Source organism: Lepidochelys kempii, chromosome 10 (assembly GCF_965140285.1).
Source record: "Lepidochelys kempii isolate rLepKem1 chromosome 10, rLepKem1.hap1, whole genome shotgun sequence".
Lineage (NCBI taxonomy): Eukaryota > Metazoa > Chordata > Testudines > Cheloniidae > Lepidochelys > Lepidochelys kempii.
This window is the reverse complement of record NC_136389.1, coordinates 43,612,184-43,639,243: the sequence shown is the minus strand read 5'-3', so window position 1 is coordinate 43,639,243 and position 27,060 is coordinate 43,612,184. Positions and strand designations below refer to the sequence as shown.

Here is a 27,060-nt window from a genome sequence, read left to right as displayed (position 1 = left end):
CCACCCATCTCTTTCTAAATGTGTCCAGCTACCTGTTACTCCATTCACCCATATGGCCCAGCATTGCTTTGCTTAGCCCTGTGTTGACATACCCAACCAGCCATCTATGCCCACACATTTCTCTCTACATCTCTAGGTCTTTTCATGTAACTGTTTGCCCATTCAGCAATCTATCTAAATGTTCACTTGGCAATTCAGCTACTTCCTTTCACCAGTTCATTCAGGTCCCTGCATATACCCATTACTCTGTTCATCACCCCACTCCACCTCTCCAGCTATGTTTCCTTTCATCTTTTTCTTTTCATTTTTTTCACCCACCTTTCCTGGCATGTCTCAATTTCCCCATTTCTCTATTTGCACATCACCTATCACTTATCTGTCTTCTCATCCATCCTTTCCATTCATCTACACACCATCCAACCATCAATCTCTGGGATTACATTAAAACACCTAGCATATACACACACATGCTACCAGTAATTCTTCTTCCTCTGGGATATGGCTGATTTCTATTAAGCATCTCCGGTAGCATGGACTTCAATCATAAGAACATAAGAATGGCCATACTGGGTCAGACCAAAGGTCAATCCAGCCTAGTATCCTGTCTACCGACAGTGGCCAATGCCAGGTGCCCCAGAGGGAGTGAACCTAACAGGTAATGATCTAGTGATCTCTCTCCTGCCATCCATCTCCACCCTCTGACAAACAGAGGCTAGGGACACCATTCCTTACCCATCCTGGCTAATAGCTATTAATGGACTTAACTTCCATGAATTTATCCAGTTCTCTTTTAAACCCTGTTATAGTCCTCGCCTTCACAACCTCCTCAGGCAAGGAGTTCCACCGGTTGACTGTGTGCTGAGTGAAGAAGAACTTCCTTTTATTTGTTTTAAACCTGCTGCCCATTAATTTCATTTGGTGGCCCCTAGTTCTTATATTATGGGAACAAGTAAATAACTTTTCCTTATTCACTTTCTCCACACCACTCATGATTTTATATACCTCTATCATATCCCTCCTTAGTCTCCTCTTTTCCAAGCTGAAAAGTCCTTGCCTCTTTAATCTCTCCTCATATGGGACCCGTTCCAAACCCCTAATCATTTTAGTTGCCCTTTTCTGAACCTTTTCTAATGCCAGTATATCTTTTTTGAGATGAGGGGCCCTACCTCAACCCAGGAAAATAGATCTGCCTCGATATTTCCTTTCAAATTACTGGGCCTGCTTATTTATCTCCTGGCCTGGAAATCTTTTGTTCTGAGACCTTCTATGGTCTTTGAAGCAGCAAAGTCTAACATCATTCACTTATCTTTCCTTTTTAATGGGCTCTCTCTTTCTCCCGCCACACACACACTACTTTATTGACCAACAGATGTTGCTCCCCCACCCCAGAATAGCTGTACAGCTGGATAAGTGACCAGCGAATAGACCCACATCAATGAATTCATCATTCAGCCTATCCCCTCCCGAACGTGCGCCTCCCCCCCCTTACCTTCTCTCTGCTGCTGTGGAATGATGGGCGCTTGCTGGGGAAAGGCCTGGCTGATAGGTGCATAGGCTGCTGGGTATGCTGCTGGACAACAGAAAAACAAAAGGGTCAAGCCTCAGTGGTCTGTCCTGCTTTGCTTTGCTAACACTCCGAGACGGCACAAATGGCATCCCCAGCGAACGATTCAGAGACACCCAGGTATAGGGGCCACGTTTTCATGAGCCCTTCAGCTTCTTTTGCCTGGCTTAGCTCTGAAGCTTCAGGTAGCGCTGCTAGTCTCTCCCAGAAAGCTGCTTCTGTTTTGTACCAGAGGCTCCTAGTTCTACACCTGTGACATCCACAGTGTAAGACTCATTCAGAAGACAGCTCACAAAAGAGTTCTCACTTTATGATGTGGAAAAGGGGTGGAACGGGATGGCTGGGAAGGAAAGGAAACTATTGTGCCCATGGGAATGAAAGCTCCCACAGAGCACTGGGGTTCTGCACACCCTGGAGGACTGCAGGGAGAATCGTTCTTGGGTTTTACATCCCATCTAAAGCAGTGCAGAGCCCACCCAGCACCATAGGGACATATTCTCCACTGATCTCAGTCAGGGATCATAGTGTATAATTTGCTTCCAGCTGATCCCCTCTCTGTTTGGACCAGCCCTATGAGAAGTACATAAAAAGGAAATGGTCCAGGTGTCCCAGTGGAATGGCCCTGACTGCATTAGCATGTGGACACAGTTCTTCTGTGCACAGAATTTCTCAGGACTGTGACGCTCAGCTGGGACTGCTGGGCTGGGCATTCATTTACCCACTCCGGCTGGGGCTCGCTCTTTGCCCCTTGACGTAATCCAGGAAAGTGGCATTTGCTGGACACTTTTTGCTCCTCATCAGTACAGCCGCTAATCTGCCAGGTCCCTTTCTCAGTGTGACATTGACCAGGGAATGAAGAGCGAGAGGAATCATTGGCCCTGGGTAGCAGGTTGGTCAGTTAGACTGGCTAGGTGTCCCCTACCTGGTTTCCACTCAGTCTTAGAGCTGGAATCAAACAATAGCATTTCTGATGTTCAGAATGGCTGAGGACTCCTCCCTCCCTCCCAGAGAAAGATGGGAGCAGGCCAGCCATTCCTCCTTCCCCAAAGCCAGCACTACATTGCCGGCCCCACCCACTCCTTTCTGCCGTGGCAACTCTTCACTAGGGGAAGCGCAGCAGTTTGCTCCCCCATTTATAGGCCCTTCCAGGGACAACAATCAGCCCCTGCTCTCTTTGCAGTGTCAGTTGGGAGGCCCTCTTCCCTGTCTGGGAGCGTCTGCCTGGGGTGTTTGTTTCTGTTCCATAACATCCTGCCTGGCAATGCACAGGTGTCCAAATTCTTTCCAGAAAGACGGGAGCTTCCTTTCCACACTAGGATGGAACACTTTCTCATTCCTTCCTGCACAATCTGCTCCTTTCTTCTCCCAGTGTTATACCGAATATTATTGTGGTCATCTCCATATCTGATCTGAGCACCAGGGCAGATACCAAACCTTGGATAGGCCCCCTCCCACCCCCAACTCCAACCAAACTGAGCATGAAAAAGATGGGTTAACTTTCAACCACTTTTGCCCAGTGCCTTTGCCCATCTGGGGTCCAGTCTGGCTGGGAAGCAGAAGCATTTGAATACAATGAAACAAGCTGTCCTGTTGGTATTCCTGCTTGGATGAGAAGCAGGAAGAACTTTAAAACTACTGTAAAATCCTGTTCTCACGAGATTTATGGTCCATTCTGCAGATCCTTGCAACCAATTGGAGGCAGCACAGTCTCAGAACTTGTGGGGATTTATCCAGATTGAAGCTCTGAAGTCTCTGAGCTTTGTCCATTTTCACTGCATACCAAGTCCTGCACTCTTTGTGTTCAGTGATCAGCTGATCCGTGGAGGCTTCTGTTGAAGTTATACCATCTGTCAATTGGCATTGCTCCAGGCACCCCAGTTCATGTCCATGCCTCCTACTTCCCATGGTGCCTGACTCTGCTCTTACACCAGGTTAACACCAGTGTAGCTCCACTGACTCCTGATTTACCTCTGTTTCAGAGAGATCAGAATCTGGCCCATACATGTCAGAGTGTGAACCTATACACAACTTGTTCACCTATGATGAGACATGTGGTATGTACATGCTAAATAACATAAATAGAGGGAGCAGCCTGATCTAGCTGAATGCTGGTGGGAGGCAGATTTAGACTGCATTCCTCGCTCTGCCACTGACCTGCTATATGACCTTGGACAAGTCATTTCCCTTCCCTGTACCTCTGTTTCCCCTCCCACCCTTTGTCTGTCTTGTCTATTTAGAATGCAAGCTCCTTAGGGACAGTACTGTATCTTGCTATGTATACATACAGCGCCTAGCACAATGGGGCCCAATCCCAGCTGGTAGATGCTGCTGTAGAACACAGAACAGCAGCAATGAACAGGGGCGAAATTGATGGTATTTCACATTTCAGATACAGTACATATGTGCAATGGACAAGCTTCTGCGCTCACTCCCACAAGTGGTGCTCTGCTGAGCTACAGACACTGGAGTAACTGAGCAGAGAGACTGGCTCAGTGCTGCAGTGTGTTTTAGAGAGCATGCTTTTAATGGACATGTGGATTTTTCTGTACTGGCAGAGAAACACTTAATTAACTGGATGAAATACCCATGAGTAGCATTTTGTCTACAGCATTATTTCTGCAGAATGAAAAGGGAGCCAGCTGCTATTTCAGCCTCTGAGAAAGCTCTGAATAGCACATGTGAATTGTCTAGAGTGAGGGGTAATTCCAAACATGTTCATTATAATGCAACAAAAGGAATCAAACCCCACAGGTTGCAGGCATTCAAAGGGTCTCTTTTCAGTGTATTGAGCAAACTTTCTAGCCACGTGACTCCCTGTAGCAGGCTGGCAGCAGGTGATGGTCCTGCAGGAAAGTGTTGGGTGGGATATGCTGAGGCAGGTATGTCCTTACCCCTCCTAGATATTTGGGACATAGGAGTGGACTTCTAGTGAGCGAGGACCAAGGGTGTGAGCTGAGCAGAGCTTAAGGAGGAATCTGGGAAGCAGCCAACACTTGTGCCTACTTTCGTGTATTTTCATCCCTGCTATGAACTCCTTTGAAGTAAATGGAGAAACACTAGGGATGAATTTGGCCTGCAGGATCGGATCCCTATTTTGAGCTCAATTTACTCTAGTATAACTAAGATAAAACCCATCACTTCATTTCAATGTAAATAATCATTTTCCTTCTCTCACTTTATTATTGCTCTATCAGGGCCAGATGGTAGGCAGGTGTAAATAAGGGAAGTTCCCAAAAATCACTGGAGTTACACTGATTTACATCAGCTGAGGATATGGTCCTCAGTATTTATACAGCATCATCATGTCCTCCCTCAAGGACGGTTTCTTTAGGCTAAACAAATAAACATGGCTTCTTTATTCTTTTCCTGCTGATGGAATTCTCACATCTCTGTGTCACTTTGGTTTCCCTTGTTTGAATGCGTATCTTCTCAGTTTCTATTGTAAGAGAGCAGAGACCAGACCTGCATATGGTATGCCAGATGCTGTCTCACCTCGGGTTTGCAGCCTGCAGGGGTATGTAACTACAGCAGGTTTGGAAGGATTCAGTTTTAACCGGTACATGTCTGTAACCTATTAATTCTCCCCCATCCCAAACCCCAGTGAAAAATGATTACACTGGTGATGATCAACATTAATAGAGAGGAAATTTTTAAAAATTAAATTAAATTGGAGGGCTGAGAAGTATGTGTGAGAGAGAACTGGCTTCCCCGCCTTTCTGCACTCAGGTCTCTCACACTGTATTGATTCAGAACATAGCCCCTTCCTACCATTTGGTTTTATTCACAAACAGAATTCCAAGAGAAACAAAAGCCAATCTAAGCCATTTTGGCAAACTTGGCAGCTCCCAGGATTCCTCCCTGGAAGTTACTCAGCCCACACCCTAGATCCAATCTGATTAGAGAGGTCCGTCTTTTTCCTTTGTGTCTGGGTGTGGTAACAAACCAGCTGCAGCAGTGAGTCAGCAGAAAGGCAAGATGGTTCTGTGCTTCAGGTACTGGACTGGAATTCTGGATATCTGGGTCCACTTTCCAACTCTGCCACCCACAGACTCTCTCTGTGGCCTTGGGCAAGTCATTTAAATTTCTGTGCTCAGTTCCCATCTATAAAATGGGGATAAGAATACTTTCTTCGCCTGTCTTGTCTGGTCAGAGTGCAAGCTGTTTGGGGCAGTGACTGTCTTACTATGCGTCTATACAGTGCCCAGTAGGGCTCCAATCTCAGCCTCTAGGTGCTACTACGCTACTTCTACAGCTGCTAATAGTAACTCAGTTAAACCTTTCCAGCAGACTCAATCCCTGCTCAAATGTATGAGAGAGACTCTAGCAGTATCCCATCAGACTTAAAAATGAACTATTAAGTTTAGAGCTGGTCAGAAAATAGATTTTTTGCCCCCATAGAAAATTCTGATGGAAAAATCAAAATCTGAATATTTTGGCTGAAAAACAAACTGAAATATTTGTTTTTGGAAATGCCAAATGTCTCATGGGAGTTGTAGTTAAGTGCCACAGGCTCCCATTATCCCCTATATCCCAGGCTCCCTGGTCAGACTATATTGCCCATGATGCACCACGGTCATCCCTCTTGGTGGAAGTGGTGCATCATGGGAGTCCCTGGCCATGGTACATCATGAAGATGTAGTCTGGGAGGGGAGCCTGGCCCACAGAGGAAAATGGAGACGTGAGGTGCCTGAACTACAACTCCCATGAGGCACTGCAGCAGTATTTCCATACTGAAATATTTCAGTTTGCAGGCATTTGGTTTTTCAGTTAAAAAAAACAACAACATTTTTTTTGGTGGAAAACACACTTTTTGCAAAAAATTCCAAAAACCCCAGTCAAAACCCCAGTTTTCTGTCATAAAACAATTTAAATGGAAATTTTTTGACCATCCCTAATTAAATTATGAAAGTCCATGCTGATCTTACATTATGATTTTATTTCTCAGTCTGTTAGATTCCCATTTTCTACAATCCTCATATTCTGAACACACTACAACTATGAATATCTATTTTTAAAAATTTCCTACTAGTACAAAATTTAAGCTGATAAAAGTAAAAACATACCCCAAAAAACCTTTCAGGAAAAACACCCTTTGAGACCATCAACAACAAATAAAACCAGAATCCTCGCAAACCTAATTAGAACCTCTGCTTTCTTTCAAGTGATCTCTCAGCAGACTCCCTACTAGAACTGTACTGACCTGATCTTCAACCCAACCGACTCTCAGTCAGCACTCATATTGAACTGGTTCTCCACCATTACCCCACATCTCTCTAATGCTCTGAGGCTGCTTTCTCCCTAGCACTCCCTTAATGTATATCTGTGCTGCGACTGAGCCTCCCTCTGCTGAATTATCTCCGGCTTATTTGCACTAAAACTTTCATCCTACCCACTAGTACCTTAAATTAGCCAGAGTCCTGGGGTAAGGCCATGTAAATGAGCACACCTGGGGTAAGGCCATGTAAATGAGCACACCGTGTAAATGAGCTCAGAGCTATTTCCTGGCTTCGTTGCTGGGGATGGCGCTGTTTCAGGAACAAGCAGAAAGATCGAGGTCTCACCTCTACTCTTTTCTGGGGTCATTGCAAGACTTTTCCCATTCTCAGTTTCCTGACATTTACTGCACAGATTTTAAACCCAGAAAGGATCATTGCTATCATGTAGTCTAGGGGTTCTCAAACTTTTTTGGCTGGGACCCCCTTTTAAAATATTTCAGGTTGTGATGACCCCGCAAAAAGTGACACCCCTCCACACCATGCCACGCTTACTTCTGTGCTGCTGCTGGTGGTGGCGCTGCCTTCAGAGCTGGGCGCCTTGCCAGCAGCTGTCACTTCTCTCACAACCCCCCCTCCTCCCCCCCCAATAGTCTTGTGACCCCCTTTTGGGTCAGGACTCCCAGTTTGAAAAACGATGATCTAGTCTGACCCTGCATAATCAAGGTTAGAGAGTTTCACGCAGTGATTCCTGCACTGATCCCAACAGCCTGTGGTTGTATGTCTTTTAGGAAATGATCCCATCTTGACTTACAGATGCCAAGTGATGGGGAATCCATTGCTTGCAAGTAAGAAGAGAAGTTCACCAAAACATGCAGTTGCAAGATCTTGCTAAGTGTCCCCTTTTCCTCCCTCAGTGTCCTTCCCCATACAGAAAAGGAGGACTTGTGGCACCTTAGAGACTAACCAATTTATTAGAGCATAAGCTTTCGTGAGCTACAGCTCACTTCTTCAGATGCATATCGTGGAAACTGCAGCAGGCTTTATATATACACAGAGAATATGAAACAATACCTATTCCCACCCCACTGTCCTGCTGGTAATAGCTTATCTAAAGTGATTTCCAGCACAAATCCAGGTTTTCTCACCCTCCACCCCCCCACACAAATTCACTCTCCTGCTGGTGATAGCCCATCCAAAGTGATAACTCTTTACACAATGTGCATGACAATTAAGCTGGGCTATTTCCTGCATAAATCCAGGTTCTCACATCCCCCCCACCCCCATACACACACAAACTCACTCTCCTGCTGGTAATAGCTCATCCAAACTGACCACTCTTCAAGTTAAAATCCAAGTTAAACCAGAACATCTGGGGGGGGGGGGTAGGAAAAAACAAGAGGAAACAGGCTACCTTGCATAATGACTTAGCCACTCCAAGTCTCTATTTAAGCCTAAATTAATAGTATCCAATTTGCAAATGAATTCCAATTCAGCAGTTTCTCGCTGGAGTCTGGATTTGAAGTTTTTTTGTTTTAAGATAGCGACCTTCATGTCTGTGATCGCGTGACCAGAGAGATTGAAGTGTTCTCCGACTGGTTTATGAATGTTATAATTCTTGACATCTGATTTGTGTCCATTTATTCTTTTACGTAGAGACTGTCCAGTTTGACCAATGTACATGGCAGAGGGGCATTGCTGGCACATGATGGCATATATCACATTGGTGGATGTGCAGGTGAACGAGCCTCTGATAGTGTGGCTGATGTTATTAGGCCCTGTGATGGTGTCCCCTGAATAGATATGTGGACACAGTTGGCAACGGGCTTTGTTGCAAGGATAAGTTCCTGGGTTAGTGGTTCTGTTGTGTGGTATGTGGTTGTTGGTGAGTATTTGCTTCAGGTTGCGGGGCTGTCTGTAGGCAAGGACTGGCCTGTCTCCCAAGATTTGTGAGAGTGTTGGGTCATCCTTTAGGATAGGTTGTAGATCCTTAATAATGCGTTGGAGGGGTTTTAGTTGGGGGCTGAAGGTGACGGCTAGTGGCGTTCTGTTATTTTCTTTGTTAGGCCTGTCCTGTAGTAGGTAACTTCTGGGAACTCTTCTGGCTCTATCAATCTGTTTCTTTACTTCTGCAGGTGGGTATTGTAGTTGTAAGAAAGCTTGACAGAGATCTTGTAGGTGTTTGTCTCTGTCTGAGGGGTTGGAGCAAATGCGGTTGTATCGCAGAGCTTGGCTGTAGACGATGGATCGTGTGGTGTGGTCAGGGTGAAAGCTGGAGGCATGCAGGTAGGAATAGCGGTCAGTAGGTTTCCGGTATAGGGTGGTGTTTATGTGACCATTGTTTATTAGCACTGTAGTGTCCAGGAAGTGGATCTCTTGTGTGGACTGGACCAGGCTGAGGTTGGTGGTGGGATGGAAATTGTTGAAATCATGGTGGAATTCCTCAAGGGCTTCTTTTCCATGGGTCCAGATGATGAAGATGTCATCAATATAGCGCAAGTAGAGTAGGGGCTTTAGGGGACGAGAGCTGAGGAAGCGTTGTTCTAAATCAGCCATAAAAATGTTGGCATACTGTGGGGCCATGCGGGTACCCATAGCAGTGCCGCTGATCTGAAGGTATACATTGTCCCCAAATGTGAAGTAGTTATGGGTAAGGACAAAGTCACAAAGTTCAGCCACCAGGTTAGCCGTGACATTATCGGGGATAGTGTTCTTGACGGCTTGTAGTCCATCTTTGTGTGGAATGTTGGTGTAGAGGGCTTCTACATCCATAGTGGCCAGGATGGTGTTATCAGGAAGATCACCGATGGATTGTAGTTTCCTCAGGAAGTCAGTGGTGTCTCAAAGGTAGCTGGGAGTGCTGGTAGCGTAGGGCCTGAGGAGGGAGTCTACATAGCCAGACAATCCTGCTGTCAGGGTGCCAATGCCTGAGATGATGGGGCGCCCAGGATTTCCAGGTTTATGGATCTTGGGTAGTAGATAGAATATCCCAGGTCGGGGTTCCAGGGGTGTGTCTGTGCGGATTTGATCTTGTGCTTTTTCAGGAAGTTTCTTGAGCAAATGCTGTAGTTGCTTTTGGTAACTCTCAGTGGGATCAGAGGGTAATGGCTTGTAGAAACTCGTGTTGGAGAGCTGCCGAGCAGCCTCTTGTTCATATTCCGACCTATTCATGACGACAACAGCACCTCCTTTGTCAGCCTTTTTGATTATGATGTCAGAGTTGTTTCTGAGGCTGTGGATGGCATTGCGTTCCGCATGGCTGAGGTTATGGGGCAAGTGATGCTGCTTTTCCACAATTTCAGCCCGTGCACGTCGGCGGAAGCACTCTATGTAGAAGTCCAGTCTGCTGTTTCGACCTTCAGGAGGAGTCCACCTAGAATCCCTCTTTCTGTAGTGTTGACCAGCAGGAGAGTGAATTTGTGTGGGGGGGTGGAGGGTGAGAAAACCTGGATTTGTGCTGGAAATCACTTTAGATAAGCTATTACCAGCAGGACAGTGGGGTGGGAATAGGTATTGTTTCATATTCTCTGTGTATATATAAAGCCTGCTGCAGTTTCCACGATATGCATCTGAAGAAGTGAGCTGTAGCTCACGAAAGCTTATGCTCTAATAAATTGGTTAGTCTCTAAGGTGCCACAAGTCCTCCTTTTCTTTTTGCGAATACAGACTAACACGGCTGTTACTCTGAAACCTTCCCCATACAGTTCTTTTCATGGTCATTTTACTTAAAAGCCACAAGGCAACAAAAACAAACCAAGAAACAGAGAAAGAGCTCAAGGCAGAGACAGAGGGAGAATTGCAAAGCAAAGTTTGAGACCTGCATAGTGCTGCATGCCTGCGTAGGCTTGTTGGAGGGGATCTGCCACAGTGGGACTTTGAGCTGGGAAGAGAAGAGAAGGGAGAATGAAGAAAGAGTAAGCAAGATAAACCAGAGGAGAAACAGGTTTTGCAGCAGGAGCAGCCAGCAGGAATCACTCAGAGATACAGCAGATCATTTGTCCCCCTATCATTTTCCTTTTGGCTTTTTGTCCCCGTCCCCTCCCACAGCTCAGCAAAGCAATCTGTAGTGTACTGAGAAACAAAGTAACAGACACACTCCTGATCACTGTTAATTACTCAGAAACTAGGGGATGCCAAATGTTCCCTCTGAAACATTTATGCCTGACCTTCTGAGGCTCTAAGTGCTCTCCACTCTCAGTGATTTTAAAGGGAGTGGAGGGTTCTTAGCGCCCTCCAGGATCAGGCCCTTTCAGAGGGAAGGAGGTTTTTATTAGAAAATTGGAGAGTGTCCAGGTTCACATCAGAGGCCAGCTAGCATCTGGAAGCCATATTCTAGTGAATTGCAGCAGAGAACAAAGTGAACAGAGCTGGGTGGAAAATGGTACTCTGGTTCAGCAAAAAGTTTTGAGCTTTCAGCTTTACTTTCAATCTCGAATCAGGACAAACAGTCAAAACCTTCAAAAACTGGCACGAACTGAAAATCTGAAAAACAAGTAATTTGGGATTAGCCGAAATGACCCATTTTGATCATTCTGAACCGTTCCGTTTCAATGTTGATCTTTTAAATTGAAATACAAACCAACTGTACATTGATATCTGTTGTGAAACGACAAGTCGTTTGGACCTGAAAACCAGAACTTTTCACCTAGGAAACATTGAAATAGGACATTTTTGACAATTCCATAACATTCTTCCCAATTTTTTTTTTCAAAATGGGAATTTTTCCAAAGCCAATCCGTTTCTGCAAAGTTTGATTTAGACTAATTGATGGAATATGTCACTGAATAATTCCTGCCCAGCTCTGACAGTGAACACTCCTCTCTATGCCACTGAATGCTAGGACACAGCAAATCAACCAGCAGAGACCCCTGGGTCTGGATGTGACCCCTACCCTAAATGAACTACCTACCGCTCTCCTGCCAGCAGGGCAGCCTTCCCCTGAGCCCTGTGTCCCATTAGTTAGTAGCATGCAGCATGGCATTTCCTCTCTGAGCAGACACGCAGTGGGTCCTTCCTGACCCCAGAAGGATAGCAGCTGGTGAGCTGGACCTGAAAGAGCTGGTATCCCACCACTAATTGCTGCCACTCAGCCATCCAGCATATCCCCGCTCCTCACCTAAGCCTGTTTGAAAGCCGTAATCTAGGGGCGCTCACTCGGCTTTTCTCTTTGCTCCTTTAGAGCCATTCGGGGCCATTCAGGCATTGTGCTGTGTCCAGGGTGGCATGGTGTTGCTTTGCTCTAGCAGGGAACTCTGTGACTCAGGGGGGTACAATGACTCACCAAGTTCCTGCTGGGCATAGCCGCTGCACCGGGTGGGGAGGGACAAGAAGGGCCTGGCCCCAATTCTTCCCTGCCACTCTTGACAAGGGTGCTAGCCCTAAGGGATCTCTGTGCTCAGGTGAGCACAAGGGTTGCAGAGGTGGCCCTCCCCTGTGTGGCTGACACAAGGGTGGGGGAACGCTTGTGCACCCACATGGTGCACACCCCACCACCCATCTCTCCTCCAGCAGACAGGCACAAGCCAGCCCAACAGCAAGAGCGCTGGCGGCAGAACATTCCCAGCTCCTCCCTCTTCCTTCCCCAGGACCTACCTGGGTATGGATGGATTCCATTGGTGTAAATGGCCTCGGATGCTGGCTGCCCATTGGTCTGTGGTGGGAGGGGGCTGAACCCATTCACCCCAATGGGAGTGGCTATGCTGGGGACGGGCGCTGTGCTGATTCCTGGAGGTGTGCTTGTACCTAACCCCCAAAGAAAAGGGGGTGCAGGGGAGAAAGAATGAGAGCTTTAGCCCTGAGTCACTTAGGAGGATGAGGGGGGGATTTAGGGTCCTATATGGGAGGATTTGGGGGCTTGTAGGTGAACAGTGATTGCTGGCTTGTTTGCTTTAAACAAATCATCATGTGGGCAAAGTTTGTTAAGAAAGGAGATTGTGAGTCCCCTCTGCATGCCTGACGAAGGCTTCCTAGTTTCAAGAGGATCCACCCCATGTTTTACACCAGACAGGTGCTATCTGGCTGCCATAACACGATCTGGAAACCCACCATAGAGAGATTGAGCAGGGTGGGTGACAAATACCTGATGAGGGGGTCATAGGAGCAGCAACTAGTCCGCTGACGTTAAAGGCTGCCATCTGCTGCATTTGGGCTGCGGCGATGGCTGCCATGGGGTTCAGGCAGGTCCCTTGTGCTGCAGCCATCAGGGCTGCCTGCTGCTGCATTATCTTAAGGAAAGAAAGAAGGAAAGAGGGAAGAAGCAGAAGAAAAAGAGAAAGAAAGAAAGGTGGAAGGACAAAAAGAAAATGAAGAACGGAAAAGGAAAGAGAAAGGAAGTGGAAGAAGGGGAGAAGGAAGGGAATTGAAAATTAGCTTTTCTCTGTACCCAGGATCCAGTCACATCCTCCTGTGTAACTTTCGTCACTGTGGCCTGCTACAGCCGAGTCGTGTGTTTAATGATAAGCAGGGGTGCGCCTGAGTTCCTGACATTTTCCTTGAGTTCCAGAAGGAGGAATAGGTTCTCCAGGGACGTCTGGCTCCAGCTCCAGTTCTAAACCGGCCCACACTACAGGGAGGTTTTGGATTTGGGGATTTTGGGCTGAATCTGTCTCTTCCCTGGCCTGTTTCTTTGGGTGTTTAATGGTGTGTGAGAAAATATTGCAACAGTGGAGAGTGAGTGAATTGTGTGTCTTCCTTTCGGTCTGCCCAGTTCTGTTAGCAGCACTCTTCCCTCTGGGCCAGGAAGAAACGGATTCAGCCACCACAACAGGACTTGGGCTCATACCAAATACCTGCACTAGTCTGCAGTGCTGAGGGTAGCCAAAGGCTGCTGCTGCATGGCAGCCTTCAGTTAACATTGAACACCGAGGTCCTATTTTCTAGCTATCTCTAGTGGCTTTGAAGACTGAAATAAGAGAGCTTGTACAGAAAAGCGTTGTGCCAGCATTCCCTCCCTGGGTCAGAGAGGTCTAAGGCGGTGTGTGATCTGTTGCAGAGTGCTTACTGCTAGTCACTACATTGTCATTATCCAAAGCATTGCTTTGCCAAGCACAGATTCACAGATATTAAGGCCTGAACAGATCGTTATCATCTGGTCTGATATCCTGCAAAACACAGGCCAGAGAATTCCGCCCGCGCCCAGTGATTCCTGCCTCTAGCCCTTTGGAATGAAAAGTGCATTATGACATACTGTGTCCTGCTCCGTTCCATTTCAACACTGTCTTTAAGGCTCTCATTGACTGAGTAGGTGTAATGGTTATGAAAGCGAGAAACTGATAGCAGTTGCGGGGTGAATGTATCCTTCCCCGACACCACAGTGTGACCTGCTAGTCCAGACCTGGGCCTCTTGTCGACAAAGACCTACCAAGCCAGGATGATAAATTGTATAAAACTCCACAGCAGTTTTGGAAAGAGAGAGACTCGCTGCTTCTGTGTATTGCAAGGTGCTTTCAACAGCGGGACGCTTTAAAAGCATGTGCGCTGCAAAAGCAATGCATGATGAGTTAAACTGAGGGCTTGGTTTTGGCTTGAATGTGAATTTGCCAATTTTGATTGGTGGGTATTGCAATACATTTCGGACATGATTTCCGTATTGGAGGGGGGCGGGGGCTGTAATTTGGTATGTCTAGCACATACCTAGTCTTGTATATGCCACTTAAGATGGTAGCCACAAAAAACAGGAAATTCTTTTACAATAAGCCACTAGTTAAACTTTTTTGGCCTCCAGCCAGATGAGTTTGAGGGAAGTGGGTGTGTCTGCTCCTGGAGCCCCACTGCAAAGCAGTGGGGAGAAAGGGCTAGCCATGGTTGGAAGGGATGAGCAGTGGTCTCACTGTGTGGTACAGCTCTTCCAAAGCAGTGGGCATACCAGTTCCCACATGCACTGGACCTTAGTGTCTAATAGCTGGGCCTTTATGGATACCTGGACACCCTACTGCTAAGAATGTATTATGGGCACAACTTGAGCTAGGGCATCTGCAGTACACATGAAGGTATCCATATCAGTTCTTTGAAGGACAGTGAGGTACGGTGCCCCACATCTGTGATAAAGGATTCACCCCCCACCCCATCTAATCAGGCAGCATCTCCTACCGCTTGCGTATATGCCCCGTAGGCTCCAAACTGGATGGTCATCGGGTTGAAGATTCCCAGTTGTCCTGCCATCTGATGCATCCGCCTTAAAGTCCTTTCCTTGTCTGTGTCTGCAAACTTCACCACCAGGCTGGAGGAGGCTCCCTAGGGGAAAGAGAAAGCACAGCTGCATCACTTCTGCACGTGAGCATTGGCAGCAGGTGGCTAGGTATACCCTAGAGGGGACGATAAAATATAGGTGATGAACCTGGAGCACAAACTTTCTGATGGCACCTGGCAGGTTTCTTTATTCTCCATTATTAACCCCTCCTGACCGCTCTCTCTCCTTCTTGCGAGCTGCAACTTCTGTGTTAGTGATCGAGGTAGGGAGAACCTAGGCCGGTGTAAATCAGTAGATCTCCACTGAAGTCAGCAGAGCTATGTCAATTTACACCAGCTGTGGATCTGGGCCATATGTCCTGGTTTCACCATCCTACATAGGCCCGGATTTTTTTTATATTATGTCCCTCGAACGTCTTTCAGGATAGCTGGAATGTTGCAGATTTTCATTGCACCTGTCCAAATTTGTGGACTACAAAATATCTGTTCTTGTTGTAGTGTTGTACCAAGTAGGATTTGCTCTGTGTTTACCAGGAACCGAGAGTCCAGTGGAATGAGTGTTCAGAGTGATGAACAGTGTTTGGAGTGAAGGGAGAAGTGGAATGATCACAGACACTTTCCAAGCTGCTGTTTTGCTCAGAGTGAACATTAATGACACTTGTCCAGCATTTCATGATAAACTCATTCAGAATCTAGGTTAGTAAAAACAATCCTCCACTCCGAGAAACAGGAAAATGTTGCTGTTGAGTCAAAAGCTGGCACACATTAAAACCAAGTGGACTTTTGGGTTTTATAGGAATACTTTGTGGCCCTAAAACAGGTAGCCACAAAAGTGTCTGAGTCTGAAAATATGGTCACCTTAGTTGAGGTCAGGCTTGGGGGATCATGCGGAGAGGGAGATTTCCTCTCATTTCTCTGTGGTATGATCCCATCATCAGATTTATGTGAGCGACTGATCTTGTATATCTCAAGAGCATCAGATAGCATCTCTCAGCCACCCTGCAGGTGACAGTGCTAATTCGTGTCCAGGATGATTCCACTGACTTCTGTGCAGTCCTGCCAGGGAAGAATTTGGCCCAGCTTTTCCATAGCAGTGTCTGATCAATGCAATATTTAATTGCAGTCGTATTTTATACTCATTGCTTTTCCCTGGACTCTGTTTCCTTCCTCTCCCATTCAGAATGTTGACCTTCACTGTTAATTAAATGGCAACTTTCTCTAGCCTGTGATTGAATTAACCCCTAACACCTGCCTAGAGAGCTCAGCGCTAATCAAAATAAAGGACGGGCCTGGTGTTATTTTTACAAGAAACTGTTTGATCCCTGAGATTTTGATCGAATTAAATGGAGGATCAGATTAGCTGGTGATTGGATTAAGGAGACAGCACTATGCATAGGTGGGGAAGGAAAAGAGAGCATGGCCAGTAGGCGTATCCATTTCTCTACCCCTCTGAGTGCCTACTGAGGGGGCAATTTTAGTGCAGTGCCAAGGGCACTGAGATGAAGAGGTGTGGATGTGAGTGAGAGATGAGAGCTTCCTCTTCTGAGAGCGGTGGTGAAAGAGAAGAGGGAATGTGATGTGCCCAATGCCAGCTGCGACAGTGGCACGGAACGGGCAAAGTCCCAGCTCAGCAGCAAACCCTTTTTCTGAATTCAGTGACATGACGGAGCTACGGCTCTAATTGCCTTTCCCCTCTCAAGGCTTGGTTTCAAATCCTGCCTCAGGCCAAAGGTGAGGGCTGCTGGGCTCGGTCTGGTTCCTAGCAGCTTTGTTCCCACGTCACAAAGTCACTGCCCTGCTCACAGTGTCTGTTTAGGGGAGGTCCAGGGCTGGAAGGAGAGGCTGGAGCGCTCAAGCACAGGACTGAGGGACACTTGCAAGCCGGGCGGGGTGCCAGGATGAGAACAGCAGGGGGTGCTGCAGATTAAGACATAGATCTGCTGGCAAAGCTGTATATCTGCGTAGGGATGTGGGGATACAGGAGTAGACGAGCAGGGGGAGCTCAGGACTGAGGGGCATTCACAGAGTGGTGTGGGGGAACCCCCCATAGCACCTGCCTATGTTGAGTCTGTGCTCCCAGGAGCAATCCTGCATTGGCAAGAAGGGTTTGGACAAGCTGGTGCCGCGCAGGCCTTTTCCATCTCTACCAGTGGCTTCAAATCAGATGTGTCCTGGGGAGGGGTAAATTCCCATCCCCCGTACAGCCAGGACCCCGTTCTGGTCCCTGCTCCTCCCCCCATAAATCTCCCCTTCTCTTACCCACCCAGTGCTGCCAGGAATCAAGTTCTCGGTGGACCCCCCACGCTTTGCTGGACAGGAACAAACTCCCAGTGCGCCAGGTTGCAAGGATGTTTGGCCCAGCCAGCCCTCACTGCCACTCTGTATGGAGGGGCAGCTGGGTCAAATTTCAGTGGCATTGCAAGCATGCAGGTTGGAGCGATGCTCCTGACCACTCCAGCACTGGCGGTACTGATTGGATATGGGACCACAGCTTAAAAGTGGTCAGGCCGGGGCCCTCCCAGCTCCTATAGAACTTGGAGCAAGTGCAAAAATTGGGGGGTTGTCCCCACCACACCCCGTGATTTGGCACCACTGATCGCTAATCGCCATGATTCCTGGAGTCTCTTAGGTACACTCAGAGACGAGGACATTTGGGGATTCGAGCTCATTGACCCAATGGACTTTCCTTACAACACCCAGTGTGCGTGTGTAAAACCACCCGCTCTGAGGAGGAGCCTCAGGAGCTGATCAGTTGGGATGGAATTTCAGCCTCAGTGAACTGGTTTAAGCTAGAGATGGACAGTAAGTCACTGGGCCATGTTCTCCTGGTTCAAGCCCAGTCAATCCAGTGTGGATGCCTGGGGGTAACACAGTGTGTGGACTATTCTGTGACAATATCTTTCTCTTCTGGTGGTACCAGGTGCAGCTCCCAGTTACTTAGCCCATGCAATGGAAGAGAAAGATGAGCCTATTTCTCTCTCCTGCCCCAGCCCTAGCACTTACCGGCATGGTCTGGCTGCCGTGCAGGCTGTTGATGGCTGCCTGGGCCTCCCCATGGCTCCCATATTTTACAAAGGCACATCCTAGGGGGAGAAAAGAACAAGTGTTAAGTTTGGGAGCTACAGCAAGAGGAACTTTGCAGAGGAGAATGTGTGCTCGTGGCTATAACACATGCTGGCAGGAGACTCTGCCTGCCCTGCATAGTCGCATCCATCCAGGACGTTCAGGAGAGGCAGCATTGCCTAGTGGGTAGAACAGAGCCCTGGGAGTCCAGGGTTCTCGCCCCAGCTCTGCACGGACGTGCTGCATCCCCTTGGGCACGTCCCTGTGCCGGTTATTCCATCCGCAAAGTGGGGATGGTCAGAGTCACCCAAGTATGTAAAGTGCTTTGAGATCCTCAGGTGGACGGTCCTGTGTACATGCAAAGGAATGTTATTGCTGAACAGCTTTGGGCTAGCGGGAAGGGGTGTAATGGGGATGGGGCGAGGGTGGGGCAGGAGCAGGAAGAGGTGGGGCAGGGGCGGGGCCAGGGGTCGAGCACCCACTGGGCAGAGGGGAAGTCGGCGCATATTGCTGGAGCTGAGGGGGCTGCGCTGGCTGGCAGGGGAGGAGGCTGGAGCTGAGGGGGCTGCGCTGGCTGGCCGGGGAGGAGGCTGGAGCTGAGGGGGGTGCTAGCTGGCCGGGGAGGAGGCTGGAGCTGAGGGGGCTGCGCTGGCTGGCAGAGGAGGAGGCTGGCGCTGAGTGGGGTGCGCTGGCTGGCAGGGGAGGAGGCTGGAGCTGAGGGGGGCTGCGCTGGCTGGCAGGGGAGGAGGCTGGAGCTGAGGGGGGCTGCGCTGGCTGGCAGGGGAGGAGGCTGGCGCTGAGGGGGCTGCGCTGGCTGGCAGGGGAGGAGGCTGGAGCTGGGGGGGCTGCGCTGGCTGGCAGGGGAGGAAACTGGAGCTGGGGGGGCTGCGCTGGCTGGCAGGGGAGGAGGCTGGCGCTGAGGGGGCTGCGCTGGCTGGCCGGGGAGGAGGCTGGAGCTGGGGGGGCTGCGCTGGCTGGCCGCGGAGGAGGCTGGAGCTGAGGGGGCTGCGCTGGCTGGCAGGGGAGGAGGCTGGAGCTGTGGGGGGCGCTGGCTGGCAGGGGAGGAGGCTGGAGCTGAGGGGGGCTGCGCTGGCTGGCAGGGGAGGAGGCTGGAGCTGAGGGGGGCTGCGCTGGCTGGCAGGGGAGGAGGCTGGAGCTGAGGGGGGCTGCGCTGGCTGGCAGGGGAGGAGGCTGGAGCTGAGGGGGGCTGCGCTGGCTGGCCGGGGAGGAGGCTGGCGCTGGGGGGGCTGCGCTGGCTGGCAGGGGAGGAGGCTGGCGCTGAGGGGGCTGCGCTGGCTGGCCGCGGAGGAGGCTGGAGCTGAGGGGGCTGCGCTGGCTGGCAGGGGAGGAGGCTGGAGCTGTGGGGGGCGCTGGCTGGCAGGGGAGGAGGCTGGAGCTGAGGGGGGCTGCGCTGGCTGGCAGGGGAGGAGGCTGGAGCTGAGGGGGCTGCGCTGGCTGGCAGGGGAGGAGGCTGGCGCTGAGGGGGCTGCGCTGGCTGGCAGGGGAGGAGGCTGGAGCTGGGGGGGCTGCGCTGGCTGGCTGGGGAGGAGGCTGGAGCTGGGGGGGCTGCGCTGGCTGGCAGGGGAGGAGGCTGGAGCTGGGGGGGCTGCGCTGGCTGGCCGGGGAGGAGGCTGGAGCTGAGGGGGCTGCGCTGGCTGGCAGAGGAGGAGGCTGGCGCTGAGGGGGGTGCGCTGGCTGGCCAGGGAGGAGGCTGGAGCTGAGGGTGGCATGCTGGCTGGCAGGGGAGGAGGCTGGAGCTGAGGGGGGTGCGCTGGCTGGCAGGGGAGGAGGCTGGAGCTGAGGGGGGTGCGCTGGCTGGCCAGGGAGGAGGCTGGCGCTGAGGGGGCTGCGCTGGCTGGCCAGGGAGGAGGCTGGAGCTGAGGGGGGCACGCTGGCTGGCCGGGGAGGAGGCTGGAGCTGAGGGGGGCACGCTGGCTGGCAGGGGAGGAGGCTGGAGCTGAGGGGGCTGCGCTGGCTGGCAGGGGAGGAGGCTGGAGCTGAGGGGGCTGCGCTGGCTGGCCGGGGAGGAGGCTGGAGCTGAGGGGGCTGCGCTGGCTGGCCGGGGAGGAGGCTGGAGCTGAGGGGGCTGCGCTGGCTGGCAGAGGAGGAGGCTGGAGCTGGGGGGGCTGCGCTGGCTGGCAGAGGAGGAGGCTGGAGCTGGGGGGGCTGCACTGGCTGGCAGGGGAGGAGGCTGGCGCTGAGGGGGGTGCGCTGGCTGGCCAGGGAGGAGGCTGGAGCTGAGGGTGGCATGCTGGCTGGCAGGGGAGGAGGCTGGAGCTGAGGGGGGTGCGCTGGCTGGCAGGGGAGGAGGCTGGAGCTGAGGGGGCTGCGCTGGCTGGCAGAGGAGGAGGCTGGAGCTGAGGGGGGTGCGCTGGCTGGCAGGGGAGGAGGCTGGCGCTGAGGGGGGTGCGCTGGCTGGCCAGGGAGGAGGCTGGAGCTGAGGGGGGTGCGCTGGCTGGCCGGGGAGGAGGCTGGAGCTGAGGGGGCTGCGCTGGCTGGCCGGGGAGGAGGCTGGAGCTGAGGGGGCTGCGCTGGCTGGCAGGGGAGGAGGCTGGAGCTGGGGGGGCTGCGCTGGCTGGCAGAGGAGGAGGCTGGAGCTGAGGGGGGTGCGCTGGCTGGCAGGGGAGGAGGCTGGCGCTGAGGGGGCTGCGCTGGCTGGCAGAGGAGGAGGCTGGAGCTGAGGGGGGTGCGCTGGCTGGCCGGGGAGGAGGCTGGAGCTGAGGGGGCTGCGCTGGCTGGCAGAGGAGGAGGCTGGAGCTGAGGGGGGTGCGCTGGCTGGCAGGGGAGGAGGCTGGCGCTGAGGGGGCTGCGCTGGCTGGCAGAGGAGGAGGCTGGAGCTGAGGGGGGTGCGCTGGCTGGCCGGGGAGGAGGCTGGAGCTGAGGGGGCTGCGCTGGCTGGCAGGGGAGGAGGCTGGAGCTGGGGGGGCTGCGCTGGCTGGCAGAGGAGGAGGCTGGAGCTGAGGGGGGTGCGCTGGCTGGCAGGGGAGGAGGCTGGAGCTGAGGGGGGTGCGCTGGCTGGCAGGGGAGGAGGCTGGAGCTGAGGGGGCTGCGCTGGCTGGCAGGGGAGGAGGCTGGAGCTGAGGGGGCTGCGCTGGCTGGCAGGGGAGGAGTCTGGAGCTGAGGGGGCGCCTCCATCTGGGCAGTGATCAGCAAGGAGCCCCCATGAGGGTGCCTGGAGTATCTGAGACACATTTGTGTTCCAACCCATAACAACCGTGTTACTTCTGGTGCAAAGGCTTGTGCCTGGCTGATGGCGACGCTCTGTCCCTACGCACAAACACTAATGGAAAGGAGCCGGCACAAAGGGGGTCACGAGCCTGGGCAAAGGCAAGTCACGCAGTTGTTTGAGTGGGAGGTGGGTCGCGGTTTTGTCCAGCTCTCAGGTGGGGCCTGATGGTCTCCCACCTTTGCTGGCTCCATCGGGCCCTCTGAGGATGGTGCACTCTTCGATCTGGCCAAAGGGTTCAAACAGCCGCCTTACATCGTCTTCGCTCTGCTGCTTCCCCAGCATCCCCACAAAGAGCTTCCTGTCTTCTGAAACCAAACCAAACATGGTTAGCCAGCGGAACAGGCATGCACACTGCCGCAGCGAGCAGGGAGGCAGGGTGGCACTCAGGCATTATAAACACACACACTGGAAGAATATGCTGCACCAAACCAACGGGCCATGGCCTGGGGTGGCTACAGACAGATTCCACATAAACTCTTTCCAGTCTTGCTTTGATCTGACTCAGTCATGTGGCTAGCTGCCTGCTCGCTGGGCCTTCGGACACTGTGTTGCATCCATTACGCCACACGTGTGAGGCAGGTGAGCCAACCCTGAGCCCTCAAAGCTCTGCTTCAGGCCCAACAAACTCATGAGACTGGCTTAAAAATCATGAGATTTCAATAGACCATCAGTTGGGGGGGTCTTTTTAGTTGCTGCTGGTTTCTTTGGGGTGTACTGAGTTTGTTTGTTTCCCAGCATCTCTCTGCAGGCAGGAGGGCTAGAAACTTGCTTATTTAAAAATGAAAGCCGAGATTCTCAGATGATCCCCTGACTCTAGGATCTGCGGTTTCAAGAAAAGCACCAAATATTACAAGACTCACAACTAAATCCCAAGAGTTGGCAACACTGTGGACACTTTTACTGTTTGTCTACCTGGCTGCCAGTACTGTAGTCCAGTGGTTTTCAACCTGTGGTCCATGGACTCCGCAGACTAGATCTAAGATTTCCTAAGGGGTCTGTACCTCCATTCAAAATTTTTAGGCATTTGCAAGTGAAAAAAGGTTGAAAACCATGTCGTGGGCAGTCTAGGGAAGTTGGGGGTCAAAATTTTGGAGCAGGCCAGAAGGAAAGTGGGTGGCAAAAGGAAGATTAACCTATTCCTTGCATTCATAAGTTTTGTGCTGTTCTAAAAGACCACTTGGGCAGTCTGATTATTTCAGACGATTTCCCATTATAAATACAGGTAATGGCAAAGAGCTGGCGTCTTTGGGTTTGGCTCAGTCCCTGAAACACTGTCTCTAGCAGTGGCCAGTGAGTGATGTTTGCATCTTGCTAATTGTCCACTGCTTGCCGTGGGGCTGGGGGTGAGAGCTGCACAGGGACTGGAATGTCTGTTGCATGAGAAACACCATGATTTTAAAACTTGGTTTTGTTCGGAATCAGAACGAACTGTTGAATTTCAAAATTTCCCGCCAATGAAATTGTAAAAATCATTTTGGATCCATTAAAGTTTTTCATGCAGATAAAATGAAACAGTTTGTTTCTATTTCAACTTTTAACAGTTAAAAAATTATAATAGAAAATAAATTTCAACATGAAATTATTTTATTTTATATTAGAAAAAACAAAATAGTCATTTTTAAAAAAGGGAAAACATTCAATGACAAAACATCCCATTTTGACATTATCGAAAAGCTTTGTTTTGATTTTTTTTCTAAATTAATTTTCATCAAAATTGACAAATTCTCCATGAACGTTTCAATTTTGATGAAATGGCATTTTCTGATGGGCAAATGCTCAGTTGCACTATTTTCCACCAGCGCTACTGGGGTGAATTCTTCCTAATGCCGCAGTGAATCCCTTATGTCCTGAGGCAGGAGATATCATTAGCATGATCAAGCCATGCATAACTGCAAATAATCCCTTACAAAGTGGGATTCAAATAAAAGAGCCAACCCTTTCCCAGTGCTGATTTCATTGTGAATGGAAATATTTCGGGCATCTTAATTGCAATCAAACCGGTGGGTGCAGATAGTGCTAGAGACTAACAGCAATCGTTGGTACAGAGGCTCAGAAACATGCACTTGGTCTGGCTGAGCTTCCAAACTAGGGTGAGATCTGCCCATCGATAGCCCAGACCACCGAGAAGGTCTTATTCCATAATATGCTCTCTCAGATGGAAGCCAAGTCAAAGTTGGCTCCCAGCTGCATCAGACTTCTCTCTTCAGTGCCCGTTTATCATAGGTGCCGACTCCATGGGTGCTCCGGGGCTGGAGCACCCACGGGGAAAAATTGGTGGGTGCTCTGCACCCACCGGCAGCTCCCTGACCTGCCCCCCGGCCCCAGCTCACCTCTGCCTCTGCTCCGCTCTGCCTCCTCCCCTGAGCATGACACCGCGTCCTGCTTCTCCCCTGTCCCTCCCAGCGTTTGCGCCGCAAAACAGCTGTTTCACGCAGCAAGTTCTGGGAGGTGGGAGGAGGAGGAACGCGGCGTGTAGGGGGAAGAGGTGGAGTCGGAGTGCAGATTTGGGAAGGGGTCCAATGGGGGAGGGAGGGGGGGTGGAGTTGGGGCGGGGGTGGGGTTGGGGGAGGTGAGCACCCACCGGCGCCAACAAAAGTTGGCGCCTGTGCCGTTTATGACACGCAACATGTGCAGTGTCCAGGGAGGGCATTATAAAAAGAGCAGTGTGTTAGGGAAAAAAAGGAGAGCAGGAACAGGTCTGTGGGATATGGTGTCTCTCACAACCTCGTCTCTGGTTCAAATACAGCCCATGGCATTACTGCTCAGTGGCCCCTAGGGCTGGTCGAAACCTTTCACAGGAAAGTTTGCCATCAAAAAATGCTGATTGGACAGAAGCAAATGGTTTTGTGGGTATGTGTCCATCTTATCAACCTTTTCAATGAAAAATGATTGGAGCCCCTTGTTTCAACTTTACCATTTAAATTTATATATATATATAAAATTGTAACATAACATAAAAGGCCAAAACGCAGTAGTGGAGGAAGCTCCCTAAAAGTGTGTGTGGTGTCACTGGTGCCTAAAGCTTGGCCCCACCCCATGTGCTGCCCCTTCCCCCAATGCCCCACCCCCCACTTGCTCCTCTCCACCCCCTGCCCTTATGGCTGCTAAAAAGTGATGGAATCATGGTCCCCTGGCCCACTCTGTTCTGGCACCCCTGCCGAAAAGATAAAGTCAAAATGAGGCATGTCAAAAAGGTGGTTTTGAGGTTCCTGAAGCAGAATTTTTCAGAAATTTTGTTTCCCAGGAAAATTTAAAATTTCAACTTTTCATTCCAATTCAGGACAAAGGGAAATTTGGAAATGTCGCAATTTCCTGCAGCCTGGAGAATCTGCATTTCAACCCACCCTAGAGGCCTTCACGGAAATGGGTTGCAGTGCCTTTCCTGCAAGGGAGGTACCCCATGGGGCCAATGCTAAACCAGTTGTCCCTACTTAGTATCTGTTGGCCGTCGCAGTGGAGAGGCCAACCTATGTATGACCCGTGGAAGTGAATCCCTCACCCCTGCCCTTCCTCTGTAGGGGAACCAGGAATGTTGGCCAGGATGGCGTGCATGGTGTTGCGAGGACTGCATCAGCTTTGCTGAAGCTCCAAGGCCAACGACGAGCCATCCCTGAATTCAATTCCACTTTAAAGCCGAGGAGACCCTGGCGGGTTTTGTGGGGGGAGACCTGGGGTTTATGCTTTGGGTCGCAGTGAACATCAGGTTGTTGGTCGGATCCTAGTGATCACAAAAGAGCCCCGGCAGGGAGCAGTCTGAAGTGCTCCCAAATGGTGCAGCCTGGCTGGGTCCCCTGACTGGAGCAGCAGAGCTGGCTGTAGGCTTGGATTGAGGGGCACCGGCAGAGCTGGGTGGGTGGGAATTCAGGGCTAGAATAGCAGGTTTGGCTGCAGATCAGGACTGAGCGGCATCAGCAGAGCTGCATGGGAGCCCAAGGCTGGAACAGCCGGGGAAGTAGCAGGACAGAGGTGCATTGACAGGGCTGCATGTGGGAGCCCAGGATCAGGACAGCAGGGAGCTGTGGGTCAGGAAGAGGAGAGCTGGTAGAGCTCAGAACACTGGGGAACCTGGCCTGGGGCCTGTCTTTCTCTGGTACTTTATCCCTTCCCAATCCACATGATGACCACACTCGTTCCTGCAAACCAAAGGCAGAGCATGCGGGCCAAGGCAGAATGTGTCTGGGGGGCAGCGGAGGGTGAGCCGGTGAAATGAAGAGAGACAGAGCGACTATTCACAACAATTGCATTTTTATGATTGACTATCAGAATAACCCACAGTCTCTGGCCGTGCCCAAGGGACATAAATAACTGAAACACGATGGAAGTGATGGTAAATAATGAGAATTTCATGATTATTACCAGCATCTGTCTTCTGCAGCCTGTATGCCTGTGCCGAGGCTAATGGCATTTGACAAAGAAAATAAGGTGTCCTGTCACAGCATGGCCGGAGAAAATAAATAAATAATGGCAGGGGACGATTAATGCTTTGTCAGTTACGGCACCAGGAAAATTAGTTAAGGGAACAGGGCTCATATATTGTCTAGTTAAACATAAACCATCTCGATAAAAGCCGGGCTTCTATTGAGCTGTAGGATTCAGCTTGGTGTAAATTTTGCTGACAGCTCCATGCCTCAGCTTCACTCTCTACGTTTTACTCCTCCATCTGTCCTCGGATCCCTGGGATTGCTGTCTGGGCCTTGTTTGGGCTCATCTGCACAAGAGAGTTACTCTGAATTAAGATAGGGTGTGAATTTAAAGAAGAATTACTTACTTTGGAATAACTCCAGGTGTGCTTTCCGGTTCAACCCACTTCCAAAGTGGATTAAGCTAATTTGGAAAAAGGAATACATATTCTGGAATGAGAGCGGCCATGTATTCTTCTTTAAATTCACACCCTACCTTAATCCAGACAAGACCCTAGTTATTGGCTAGGTGCTAGCCTAGGACTTGGGAGAACTGGATTCAATGCTCAGCTTTGCCATGTACTTCCTGTGGGACCTTGGCCAAGTCCATTAGCCTCTCTGTACCTATTCCCAAACTGTACAGTGGGGATAGTAGCACTGTCCTACCGCACAGGGATGGTGTGAGGGTAAATATATTAACAACTAGGAGGTGCTCGGATGCCATGGTCATGGGGCCCAGATAAATGCCACAGAGAGATAGATCAGGGCTATTAGCCAGATTCCTGCAAATCACCATTCAGAGGAGCACTGGGAAGTCGCCTTTGAACAGTGATTTTATAATCGACACAGAGACCCACAGGGCTGCAGCTGCAGCATTGCCTTTGGGAATGCACAGCTCAGGAGCTAGGCCTGGGCATTGCGTCCTTCCAAGGGCTGTGCTGGAAGTGAAGCGGTTGCTTCGGGGGGGCAGGCCAGTCCCATGCACACCCCTGAGAAGACTCCCATTGGGGCTATGAGCAGGGAAGCGTGGCCTGCCCCAGGACGCTCGTCATGGGTGATGTGGTGCCCAGAGACAGTGGAAGAGGACTTCAGGAGCTGATCTCATTTGCATAGGCACACCCACCCTGCCTAGGGGCTCAGCATGATGGGATTGCTTGCCCAAATGATCACTTTTGGCTGACACCTCCAGTGTCCTTGTTATTGGGGCAGGAGTAAGGCAGCAGAACTGTGCTTGGCATGCCCTGATTGAGGGACTCACCCACAACAGAAGAGCACTTGCTAGGCAGGGCACGTGGATCCCCAAACCCAGTGAGTTGAGAGGGGGTGGGGACAGGTATCTGGTGGTGTGGGGGCCGGCTTAAGGGTTCTAGGCATCATTTCATTCTTTCTCTCTATACTGTGTAG

The 27,060-nt window shown here is 50.7% G+C and overlaps 1 protein-coding gene across 19 annotated transcripts in view; it reads right to left on the bottom strand.

Moving 5' to 3' along the window:
- The window catches only part of CELF6 (CUGBP Elav-like family member 6), a 238,190-nt gene that overhangs the window by 70,332 nt on the left and 140,798 nt on the right, over positions 1 to 27,060 (bottom strand). For 10 of the 19 annotated variants that reach the window (XR_013636416.1, XR_013636417.1, XM_073363131.2 and 7 more), the window contains exons 4-10: positions 21,433 to 21,561; positions 17,968 to 18,047; positions 14,866 to 15,009; positions 12,857 to 13,001; positions 12,370 to 12,519; positions 10,595 to 10,657; positions 1,490 to 1,570 (exon numbers count right to left, since the gene is read on the bottom strand). Coding sequence is in view for 17 of the 19 variants with exons in the window: in XM_073363131.2 (XP_073219232.1) it covers positions 1,490 to 1,570; positions 10,595 to 10,657; positions 12,370 to 12,519; positions 12,857 to 13,001; positions 14,866 to 15,009; positions 17,968 to 18,047; positions 21,433 to 21,561 (792 nt within the window). In the remaining 2 variants the exon portion in view is untranslated. The remainder of the gene's footprint in view (positions 1 to 1,489; positions 1,571 to 10,594; positions 10,658 to 12,369; positions 12,520 to 12,856; positions 13,002 to 14,865; positions 15,010 to 17,967; positions 18,048 to 21,432; positions 21,562 to 27,060) is intronic. The other 9 variants (XM_073363145.2, XM_073363147.2, XM_073363129.2 and 6 more) reach the window with 5 other exon arrangements.